Genomic DNA, 12,344 nt, shown 5'->3' with positions numbered 1-12,344 from the left:
CAAGCACACTTTTCAGAAGTTAAAAACATTAGGCTCTTTAACAAAATGTCGACGTGGGCGCATTCAACTGGTTTATTAATGAGGGAACCACTGAGATGCTAAAGCCAGTTGAAAGAGCTTTTGAGGGACTGGGCGTCGAACAGGAGATTTAGTAAAGATTATGAAGGTGGGAGAGGGCAGAGCTCAGGGGTAGAGCGTGTGCCTAGCATGCACGCCGTCCTGGGTTCAATCCCCGGTCCCTCCATTGAAAAATAAATAAGTAAATAAATAAACCTAATTACCGCCCCAAAGAAAACAAAACGAAAAAAGGAATGCTAGGGTTGGGCGGCTGGGTTGGCTGCAGAACTGGCTAGCGTTCAGCAGGGCAGTCAGCTGTAAGCTTTGGGGTGATTTTTTTTCCTCCTGATGTATTTATTATTCGGGGGTTACTGGAGAAACAGAACAACACACGAGTGTCAGTGTGTATCTGTCTGTCCCTTAGCATACAGCCGTGCTGAGGCCTCATGTGTGTCTACACATAACGTCGTGGAGCAGCCAGTCCCTATGATAAATCTTCCCACACGCACGTTTATGCGTCGCGTATATGAGAGTGGCGAGTCCCACGGTCTCCCACCTGCAAGCGGGGCGCCCAGGAAGGCCGCTGGCTTCATTCAGCCGAGTCTGAAGGCCTGAGAACTGGGGGTGGGGGTGGGGGTGTAAGTCCCAGTGTGAGTCCGGGAGCCTAGAACCGGGGCGCCGCTGCCGGAGGCGGGAGGGGGCGGGCGTCCCCGCGCAGGCGGAGGCGCGGGCGCCGCCCCGCTGCCATTTCCCGCCGCGGCGCGTGGGGGGCGCTCCGCTCCCGCAGCAGCGCACGCGCGGCCCCGCGGTCCGCGCCTGACGCGCCCCCTGCCGCCGGCCTTCCGCGCGCAGATACGCGCGCCGCTTTACCTTCGTCGCGCGGTGCTCGCTGCCGTGCGCACCGTTCGTTCAGCCGGTTTCCGGACAAAGCCCAGCGATGCCGGAGTCGCTTCCACGTCCCCCGGCGCGCGCGGCGTGTCATTTACCCTCCCGCGTAGCTCAGCTCGCTGTTGGGGCCTCCGCTCCGCAGACCAGCGCGGCCGAGGCTCAGAGACACTGAGTAACCAGCGCCAAGTCACCCGTTTTCCGGGTGGAGAACAGAGACTCTAGGCCAAGGCTGGGCGGTGTCGGAGTCCTGAGTTCTCCCCCGCTACATTAGACTGGACATATTTGAATGTTTGCTGATTGACTTAATGAACTTGAGGGCTGATCATCTTAATTATTGTTTTCTCAGAGCTTTTAAGCACCTACTTTGATATCCCGTCTACATCTTTCTTTTTTTTTGAATTAAAAATTTTTTCTTGGTGGGAGGATGTAATTAGGTTTATTTACTTATTTTTAGAGGAGGTGCTGGGGATTGAACCCAGGACCTCGTGCACGCTAAGTACGTGCTCTGCCACTGAGCTACACCCTCCACCCCAGCCTATATCCTTCAGGTGTCTGTTTCTCTGTCTTTGGTGGTTTCACCAAAAGACTTTCTGCTGTTCTCTTAGCCCCCTTCAGCTTCTATTAGGGGAAGCTTCCCTCTGTGGCAAAGGCCGTAGGGTTATTTGTCCTGGGGCTTCTGTAACAAGTTACCGCAGGCTACCACCAAGCCAGTGGCTTAGAGTAACACCCGTGTACGATCCTTCAGTTGAGGTGTCAGAGAGCTGAAATGGGCCTCACTGGGCTGAAATTAAGACGTTCGCCGGGCTGCGTCCCTTTTGGGGGTTTTCATGTGGTGAATCCACTTCCTTGCCTTTTCCACCGTCTAGAGGCACCCACCCTCCTTGGCTCAGGTCCCCTTCCATCCTCAGAATCAGCGATGGCCGGTCCAGCCCTGCTCACGTTCGTCCCCTGCCTTCCTCCCGTGTAAGGAGTCTGTGATGACGCTGGGCCCACCTGGATAATCCGGGATCATCTCTCCCGTTTTAGGGTTAGCTGATTTGCAACCTCAATTCCATCTACCTTAATCGCCCTTTCTCCTGGAACATATTCAGAGTTTTGCGGGAATTATGGATGGACGTCTTTGGGAGCCACGGCCCTTTCTCCGGTCCCCAAAGATTCACGTCTGCCCCACGTGCTAAAATCACTCTCCCATCTCAGCACCCCCCGTCCCCGAGTCTAAAGCCATTGTAGAAGGTGACTCATCTCTACTAGGTGTGCTTGTCTGTGTCTGGCCGTCTGTATTTTTGGAGAAGGTCATGCCTTTCCATAGTAAGAAACATGAACAATATAAAATGTTACAGAGCAAAAAGTTAAGTTTCTCTCCCATCCCAGATATGTCATCTCCTGGGTTTCTTCTCCAGAGACCATGGTAGCCAGGTTTTTGCCTCCTGAATCCTTCCACAGGTGTTCTGTGTCCACAGAAATGCATGCTGATGGCTTTCATACACACATTGTGTCAATCAAAATGCACTCGATCTTCTCACTTTAAAAATTTTTTTCTAAAGTTTTCATTTGAGTTTTTTACTTACAGCCTCTCTGTATCTCTTATGTGTTACTGGTGTGCTTGGTACCTCGTGGCTCAATTCCTAGGAAAAAGATAGAACGGCTCTCCTTGCACGATAGAACATTTCTAAGGCAAATAAAAGATCAGTGCCTTTTCACGTAAGCACTGAAATCTCAGTGGAGGTGGCTTGTTTGGGAAACCAACCCCAGGATGAACTCAAGTGAGATCTGGTCTGTTTAGTGGTTTGCGAGGGCTTTCGTCTCTTTTGAAATTTTTAGGTGACCTTGGATGTCCTTCTGGGGAGCCGTGTCTGATGAGCACACGGCTTGATCTGTGCACGGTCAGGGCCTCAGGAGATGACCAAGCCCAAGACAGAGCCGTCCATCAGCGCAGGGCCCTCCGCTCAGCGTAGACTCACTCTGGTGGAAAGTCCTTCCGCACTTGACATGCTCAGCATCTCTAGTGTTTTTGGTTCCGTGTATCTGTGCCCTCCAGGATTTATCACTGCTGCATTGTGTACTGTGCGTTCCTTGAAGATGCAGGAAAGATCTCTTTCCTCTCCCTGTTACAGTTCCTCGCCGGCACGGTGTCTGTTATTATGATCAACAGCAGGTCTAAAGTCAATATGTAACACAACCTAGCATAATATAATATAATGTAATATAACATGATGCAACGTGAACTCTTTCATTGTCATAAATACCAGTAGTTCAAGCTCAACCCATTTCCTAGAAATGATGAGCTTGGCTTTGATAGCTGGTTTTTCATGTGTTAAAATTGAAAGCAAATTGATTGAAAATTGTCCTGTTTCACGTGATTAACCCCAGGTCGTGTTCATCATAGTGGCACCTAGTCTGTTCAGGAGAGTTAGATACAATGAAACAAACAACAAAACACAGTCCGCATGTTCTGGGAACTTCGGTTTTCGATGTCATTGCTTTGGGATGTTAAGCAAGAGTGGTTTCCAAAGTTAAATTCTGCTTTGTTACTTCCCCTAATTTTGCAGGTCATGGAATTCCATTTGGAGTCATCTTTGGTGGAACTGATTTAAACGAAGATGTTAACCAGGGAGAAAAAAACAAAGTGATGGGGAAAGTCCTTGAGGAAGCCAGGTAATACTTCAGAGAATTTCACAGGAGTTAGGCATTTAACCCTTTTGGATGGAGTTCGTTGAAACAAAAAGATGAGGAAACCAGTAGTTGGGGTGGTTTACGTCTTACTGTATAAAGTCGGTTTCTTTCTGTTTCATTTGTTTCTTTCATTTGGTACATTTTTATTTTGCTGCACATAGTCATTGTAGACCAGTTACTGCACTTGGATAATTCTTGGACCACGGTTAATATTGGACACACATAACCTTAGAAGGTTCTGCGTGGTGGAGGAGACAGAATTCTTGTTAAGAGTTAATATAAACCCCAGTTTTATTAGCTCACAAGATAGGTGTTGGTCTTGTGCCTTAAAACTAGGCTTGGATGTCATTGCATTTCAGGACCTGCTTCTGCCTGAGGACTTCCCGAACATAAATGTGGCAATACAGTCTTTTTACAATAGGGCGTACTCCATGTGTGTGTGTGTGTGTGTGTGTGTGTGTGTGTGTGTGTGTGTTACAATAAATAAAGGTATTCAAACAGCGTGAGCTTCCTTTGAAAGGTCATCTGTCATATTACGTTTTCTTCCGGCTGTTGTTATATTGTACAAATGTACTGCCTTTAGATTTCTGCAATTTGTAATGCACTCTTACAGAAGGAAAAATAATTCTGCTCGGGAGAACCAATATTGGATGAATTCATCATATGGTATCACTAGCATTACTTACTGCATTGTTATTAAAACACACATTGATTTTTAGTTGGGGGTGGGTATTGATTGAAGTCAGCGGGCAGGACAAGTTGCATGAATCCGATTTCTTGCCCAACACAATTCAGCCCACTTTTCTAGAAGACAAATTATTGACCTTCGTCTAGCTTTCTAATGAGTGTTTCATTTTTAATCAGATGATTTTAAAGAGGTGTGCTTTTCCCTATGAGGTGTATTTTTCAACTTTTTTAGTACTTAAAACTCTTTTTCCTACATGGTATGTGTACAGCGTGCGAACTTAATGTTAGCATCAGCTTTTTTGGCTGATGAATATTATAATAAGCGTTTGGTAACTATAAATACCAGAATTAAGTAAGGAGTCCTTGAAATGTGTGGAAATTGTTTAGTGAAGCCTCATCGAAGTGCATATGAGAAAAACAGTATTGCCAAACGAATGAGCAAAAGGGGTTTGTATGAAATGAAATTGACGTGATGGTGGGGACAGTTATGTGGGTGGGGGACAGTCCCAGCCAGCCGCTGGGCTCCGACGCACATGGTCAGGTCCCTGCACCTGGGACATTTTCCCGCCCTCTCCCCCTCTCTCCCTGAAACTTGCCTCGCCCTCCCCTGCTTCCTGTTGGAATTGCGGGTGGAGCTGCTCCCTCACTCCCTCGTTCTCTTTAATCGTATTTAGCAGACATTTTTGCCCGCCTCCTGGGTGCCAGACACTGCAGGGGCTGGGCGGTGGCTGTGACAGAGCGACGTGACAGCTCCCGCGGGGCTGACATTCTCACGGGAAGACGGATCATGATGCTTGCCAAACAGGCGGATTTATCGTTCCACAGAAGCCGTCCTGACGGTTACACTTGTGCATTTGTCCGTGAATGCCGCTGGAGGGGAAAACGCACGGTCTCTGTGTCGCTGGCCTGATTCTCTGCTCAGCGGCTCTTCTTGCTTTTGGGGTCTTGCTTTGCTTTTTTTTTTCCCCTGAAAGTTTGAAGCTGTCAGCTGGTTTGTTCACTGGCCACGTGGGGAGCCCTGATGTCTTCCAGAAGTCCTGGTCGTGGTGTTAGTGCTGGTAGAAAAGTAATACTAAACGCTGTTGATCAGGTGTTAAATGAACTAGGGACCGAGAACCGTGGCAGGCGATTTACATGCATGGTGTTACCGGTTTGATTCTTAAGTTTCTCGCTTATGCAGTTTTGCACGAAGGAAGGTTTCTACTCCATCCTTGGACTCGCTATTTAGTTGCTTTTCATTCCTTGTAATCCTCATTTCTCGGCATAAGGTCGACGCCCTCTGATGACAGCGTTTGCATTTCTCGCCAATGTTCTGGGGCTGTGGAGAGCATCTCGTAACTGGTGCCAGGAGTCAGACCCCGGCTGGGCTCGGACGGAAGGCCCGATGTGGTCTGTTCCTCCTCGCCCACATTTACTCTACCCCTAGGGGAGGGCCCCTCACTTCTTCCCTAAGCAGGGGGCGTGTGAGTGGCTGTGTCTGGGATGGTGGCCAGTTGTGGGAGAGGGAGGAGGGGAAGACGGAAGCTTGGAGAAGACACAGGCAGGGGTCACCCCGGGGGGAGCAGTCACCTAAGGATGGTTCTTTGCTGCAACAGTTTTCACTCCGCTGTTTGCGTAATGGTGATTTTCTGTTTCTGCCACTCCTAGAAGGAGTTCATTAGTTGGAATTCTGCTATAGGGACGAGTTGTCTGTTTGACCCCATTTACTCATTCAGTTATCTGTGTACATCACCGTGGACCCAAGGATGTTTATTCAACTCTCTGGGTTACCCATCACTCTTATTTATTTCAGTGCCCAGGTCACCCCACCGATGGCCACGGGAGAGGCTTTGAGTTGAGTCCTGCATCCCCTTAACAAGCTCTCGCCATTCTTGGGGCACTTTCTTACTTTCTGGAGCCATAAGTTGTCCCTGGTTCATTCTGTGTGTACCCAGCCCTGCTTCTGGGGAACAGCCGTTTCTCGGTGAACGGGGGCATTAATGTTCCTTATCCACGGACATTCAGGAAATCTTGGGTACTTTAGCCTCGCCTTCCTTTGGTGAACCTGCTGTCGTGGATGTGAGCGGAGATGAAGTCTAACGGCCAGTGACTCGCGGCACCTTCAGCGTCTTAGCCTGTCTCTCGCGGTTTGTTCGGAGGAGCTGCTTTCTGCCCTGATCGTTTCCGTCATTTTTGTTCCCTTTTCCAGGTTCGCTGTCGCTTTCACGGAGTCGATGAAGGAAACGGCGCAGACGCAGTGGGTACGTGTTCCCTCCGCGGCGTGATTTTGGCCATGCGGACCAGGTCGCGGGGGCGGGGGACGGAAAGGGCAGAGCTCCCGGCGGCCCTGCGCGCTGCGGCCGCGGGGGCGCGCAGCGTCTCCCACACGTGGCTGGTTTTTATTTGTGCAGATGCTTTCAAAACGTCACTGATTTTTTTTTTTTTTGATGTTCTTATTGAACAGAAAAAGTAGCCCGTGGCCACCTCTTTCCATGTTTTGTCTGTTTTCCTTTTACGTGCCCAGATGGGATGCTTTGCAGACGACGCCGTGCGCGGTGCAGCCGCCCGCACACGCTGAGCGGCAGGTGGCAGGTGCAGTTTCCTGGGTTGGGCTGTTTATTTGAGAAGCTGTAACCAGTAGAGGACTTCGTAGCTCTGCAAGTGAATGCAGTTATTGACTTAAAACAAATTTATTGCAGCTTAGAGGGCAGGTGGAATGAGCTGGTGGGGGTCTGAGAGCTCCGTGGGGAGTTCTCTAAGGCATGGCAGAGCCGGCATCCGCAAAACTAGAGAAACAGCCCTGTGGAAAAGGCTGTTTGCTGTGGCGGGAAGCCCTGCAGGTGGCCTGGGTGGACCGCCGCCGTGCTGGGCCCTGGGGTCCGCCAGCCCAGCGTCGTGCACGGCACTGATGGCCGTGGCATCTGTGGGCGTCATTCCTCTGTGTGCATCTGACAGGCTCTGCACATTTTTTATATATAAGCTTTCAATTTGTAAAATCTGATGCCTGGAAACGGCTGCACTGGGACAAGGGCAGACCCAGCTTTGGGGAGGGCTTTTCTGGGACTTTACCAAAGCTCAGAGTCCTGTGTGCATGTGAACGTGAAGGTTCACTGTGGCCAGAGAGTGTCCACGCTTATTCCTCGTATCAGACTAACCTGGCAGAGAATTGAGGTTGCGTTTTTCAGTGCAATATATTTTTCACACACACACACACACACACACACACACACACACACACACACACACACACACACACACATTTAAGGCATTGTCTGCTTTATTTTTTGCATTTTTTTAGGCTTCATTCCCTTTATTTTTTGCATATATATATATTTTTAGACTTCACTCGCTTTATTTTTTGCATTTTTTAGGCTTTGTTCGCTTTATTTTTCACAATCTCATCTATATTTTAAATCAGTGCAACTGAATGAATGAATCACGGCGAGCTTCCTGGCTCCCAGGTTCACCTTTGTACCGTTTGCCCATCTGCCTTCAGGCAGGCAGTCACATACACCCGTGGTTCTCAAAGCGGGGGTTCCCGGGACTTTTTCAGGGCCTCCGCAAAGTCAAACCTATTTTCATAATAACATCAAACCAGCTTTGCCTTTTTCACCCTGTGAAGAGCAACGGGGAGGAAGATGGCTGGTTCCTTAATCCCGGCGAAGGTGGTGGCACCAAGTGTACAAGCAGTCCCGGGCTATTCACCGCCACCCACTTGTAGTTAAAAAAAAGCCAGTTTCACGTAAGAATGTCTGTGATGAAGCATACAAATTATTCATTTTATTAAATATTAGCCTTTGAATACATTTTTTTTAAACGTTCTGTGTGACGAAACAGGAAATACAAGGGGGAGGGTGTATAGCTCCGTGGCAGAGCACGCGCTTAGCATGCACGAGGTCCTGGGTTCCATCCCCGGTACTTCCATTTAAAAATAAATAAATAAATAAACCTAATTACCCCCCCAAATCTATGTAAATAAAAAAGCTGATAAATACCCCTCCCTTTCCAACTACTCAGCGAGAGGTGGCTCTTCCTTTATGAACCTCAGTCAGAACAGCCTATGGAAACAGACTGACTGGGGCAGCAAATGTGACACTGTTCTGCTGTCTTCTGTGAAGCCAGGCATAAAAGAAGGCTTTCACCTGTTGAAGCATGTTTCTCCTCCATGATTTTCCCCCCTTTCCCTAACTTCTCAGTCTTATTACTGTCACCTTTGTCCGTAAATCCTTTGTCCCTCCAAAATTGGTAGAGATGTGTTCACTTACTGTATCAGTCATTTTTTGCTACGTAATGAATCACAGTAAACAGAGTGTCTTATGAAATTTACCATTTATTCTTTTTTTAAAACTGAAGTATAGTTGATTTACAATGTTGTGTTAGTTTCTGGTGTACAGCATAGTGATTCAGTTTTATATATATATATATATATATATATATATATATATTCTTTTTCATATTCTTTTTCACTATAGATTACTACAAGATATTAAATATAGTTCCCTGTGCTGTACAGTAGGACTTTGCTGTTTATTTTATATTTAGTAGGCTAATGTTTTTTTATAAGTAAATTTTGGGAGAACTTGAGTAAAGGAATTTATTTTGGGGAGAGGTAATTAGGTTTATTTGCTTATTTATTTAAATGGAGTGGCTGGGGATGGAACCCAGGACCTCGTGCACGCTGAGCACACACCCCACCACTGAGCTACACCCTCCCCCTGAGGTGAATTTGTTTTTATAGTTTAAAGTGATGGGAACTGGTTGTTAAACTTGATGATGAACCTGTTACTTAATACAGATTTTTGTACTTTTTGGGGGGGTGGATGATTTTTCAGTAAAGTTCAGCATCATACCTTTATTTGATTAATTTTTGCAAATAAAAACTATGTAATGAGGAGCATAAAGGTTCATTGTTGAGCCACATTTATGTAATTCTTTCAGATGGCTCTTTTGCAGAGAGACTACTTTCATTTACATGTTCTGAACAGTGATACAGTTTTTTGAGTAATTAAGCTTCGCTCCTCGTTACCACATTTCCAGCTTTTGTTTTGAATTCTGTATCCTTTATTTCGGGGAGCAGGCTTGGCTCAGGCAGAAGCCTAGTTAATTCTTCCTAATGATTATCAAACCAGAACCAAATTCCGGTAATCCCCAGATTAGGAAGATTTATGACCTTTGCTTCTTAATGGCTTTTGTGATTTTTGTGTAGCTAAGTACAGTTTTGAGCATAAAACCTGGCCTAAAACTTGTGTTTTTTTCAAACTTAGCCTACGTAAGAACACAGACATGTGCAGGCAGGCTCTGGGTACCAGCGCTGTTAACAGAAATAACAGTGCAACCTCCAAGGGTGAGCTGTGCATGCGACTAAAAATTTTCTGGTGGCCACATTTTAAAAGTAAATGGAAACAAGGAAAATCAGTTTTAATAACAGGCTTTATTTAGCCTGCCTCCCGGAGGTTCCTTGGTGCCACGTCTGGTTCCTTGGTGCCACGTCTTTGAAATTGAGCGTACATTTTACACTCAGTGGGGGGCACACCTCCGTCCAGACCAGCCCCGTTTCGGGGACTCGGCAGCGCCGCTCTGCTGACCCCACTGGCAAGCAAGGGGGAGCGCCCTGTTGCCGGATTCCTGACCCCCGTGCTTCTCTGCTCTCCGGGGGTGGAAGATGTGTGAACGAAAAGGAAACGAGGGAGGGCTTATTTTGTAAGCCGTGGGCTACTTTCAGCCTCTGGGGAAGCCAGGATGCTCCTTTAGAAACCTTGTTTTGGAGGCTGTTTCCCGTCATCCAGCTTCTCTGGCTGACTCTCCACAAATTAGTTTGGTTGGATTTCGACAACGATGGCTTTATTTTATCTCTTAATTTGAAGTGCCTTTGTTTGGACCCATATCATTTTTTTTTTTTAGTGTTCTTTATATCAGCCTCAACTTGATGTCCTTAATTTGATGCCTACTTTGTCGAGGACACCAGCCCAGAGGGCTTTTCAGCCAGGTCTGCTTGCTACGTCGTTAGCATTTATCACTCGAGTTCAACATCCATCGTGTTTGGGGATAGCACCAGTCTGTTGGTTTGTGATATCAGAACCTTGATTCGGTGTTTTTAGGAATTTGATTCACCCCCACGTGTCTAACTGTGATATATGCACGGTGGAAATGGAAAATTAGTCTAAAGAGAATTTTGATTTCTTCCTAGGGTTTGTAATAGACATGCAGAATGCAAATCCGGGCACTTCTAACGCTAGTTTAGAATGTGGTCTCTAGATTCACCAGACTTTTACTAGAAAATGTAACTGTGTCACCAAAATAATTAAAAAGCGAATTGGGTATACATTTTTCTTAACTGAAGGCTTTCCTCTCTGCAGAGGCAATGACTGAGGTTTAATTTGTCTCCACTGGGTTCCAAACCCCACAGGCCTATGGAGAAAAATCAAACTGCACTGTTCACATGCTTTTCCTAATAAGTACTCAGCTAAGAGGACTTTCTCTAAATTCAAATATTTGTTTATGAACTATTTAAAAAAAACTCCTGAGTTTGAGTAACCATTGTGTGGCTCAGTTATCAATCAGAAAAGCATAGTGAGGGGGACAGGGGCACAGAGTGCGTGCTTACCTGGGTTCAGCCCCCCGCAGTACCTCTTCCAAAAATAAAATAAATACATAATTGCCTCTTCCTGCCAAAAAAAGAGAATAAGAAAAAGAAAAGCACAGTGAGAACCAGCAAGGCCCATGAGGGCTTTTCGCCGCGGTGAGTGCCAGGCCAGGCTTCCTGGCGGTGATACTTTATCCTGATTTTGTTTGTTTGTTTCGGAACTTTGGAAAGTTTGAGTCACTGCCTTCCGGGGCCGAATTTACCTGCCTTGCTTTGGCGCCTATTCAAGAAAAATAACCTTCTGGAAGCAGTTGTGGGAGGCAGGAACTTATAAAGTGTAATTTTACTTTCATTGTGTACATTTACTCACCACCATTTTTTTTTTGGAAACTGACATACAGAAGGCAAGACAGAGCTCACCGGCTGTCATGGGCGCGGCTCGTGGCGCGGGCCAGCCGGAAGGCCGCCGTCGGTGCCAGTGCTCGGCTCGGTGAGCTGCCTGCCGCCCGGTCGCTGCAGCGCGCTGCCCTCTGAACTACTCCTTGTCTCTCCTCCTTGCCGCACGGCCCCTTGCTTTGTGTCTGATCATCTCTGAAAATCACCTTGCCAGCAGCAGGAGTGTTAAAGGAACCCAAAGGATGGAAAACTCCTCAGTCCCAGAGCACAGGTTGCAAGTTAGCCTCTCCCACGACCTGGGGCACAGGCTGTTAGAAGGATCAGAAACATTGCTTCTAATCCGTCAGAGCACTAAGACAAGAACAGTAGGGGACACTTTAGAATAAAATCAGCGATCATTCCATGTTATTTACTCCATAGATTTAACCGTGCATTTATTTTTAATCTTCCCAGGAATTTTCCCATTGGCATTCCTGTTTCCTGAGTTGCTGGACTAGATTAGGTTAGATGTTACACACTGAGCCCTTGGTTTTGGCCAGGGAGGTTCTAACAGTTTCATTCTGATGGCCTGCTCCACACCAGAACTGGATCCCAGTTCAGTTTTCAGACTTCCTCCTCTTCTTGTTTGCGGATTTTTTGTTTTTCCTTGAAAAATCTTTCTTTGGTTCAGTTGCAGGAATTCGGTGACAGGGTTGTGCCCCCTCCTTTTTATTTTTGAAAGTTATTTTCTTCCCTTGCTTAAAAAACACATTTCTTAAGAAAAGGGAGAAAACAGATCTGTATCCTCCCGAAAAGGGCCTCATTTCTCTGTGTTTCGTAATGTTCTTTGAGAGCTTTATACTTGCGGGCCATGATTTTCTTTTAAGTAATTTGTAACTGTTTTAAAAGGACTTAACAAAGACATCATCAGAAGCTGTATTGTGACTTCAAAACAAAGATGAATGTTTTTGCCACCTGTAGGGGATGGAGTTGTGCATAGATTTCAGAAGTAAAATTTATTATAGTTTCCCCTTGCGGCAAGTTTAATTTCGGAAGGTTATATTAATCAAAAAATGGGAAACCTTTTTGTTATTGCTGTCTG

At 46.6% G+C, this 12,344-nt stretch overlaps 1 protein-coding gene across 15 annotated transcripts in view; it reads left to right on the top strand.

Moving 5' to 3' along the window:
- The window catches only part of GLT1D1 (glycosyltransferase 1 domain containing 1), a 99,488-nt gene that overhangs the window by 15,821 nt on the left and 71,323 nt on the right, over positions 1-12,344 (top strand). For all 15 annotated transcript variants that reach the window (XR_004316673.1, XR_004316672.1, XR_004316670.1 and 12 more), the window contains exons 3-4: positions 3,495-3,600; positions 6,494-6,545. Coding sequence is in view for 8 of the 15 variants with exons in the window: in XM_032471684.1 (XP_032327575.1) it covers positions 3,495-3,600; positions 6,494-6,545 (158 nt within the window). In the remaining 7 variants the exon portion in view is untranslated. The remainder of the gene's footprint in view (positions 1-3,494; positions 3,601-6,493; positions 6,546-12,344) is intronic.

Source organism: Camelus ferus, chromosome 32, assembly GCF_009834535.1.
Source record: "Camelus ferus isolate YT-003-E chromosome 32, BCGSAC_Cfer_1.0, whole genome shotgun sequence".
NCBI lineage: Eukaryota > Metazoa > Chordata > Mammalia > Artiodactyla > Camelidae > Camelus > Camelus ferus.
Note: the sequence above shows the minus strand (reverse complement) of the source record. Positions and strands in the feature narration are given on the sequence as shown.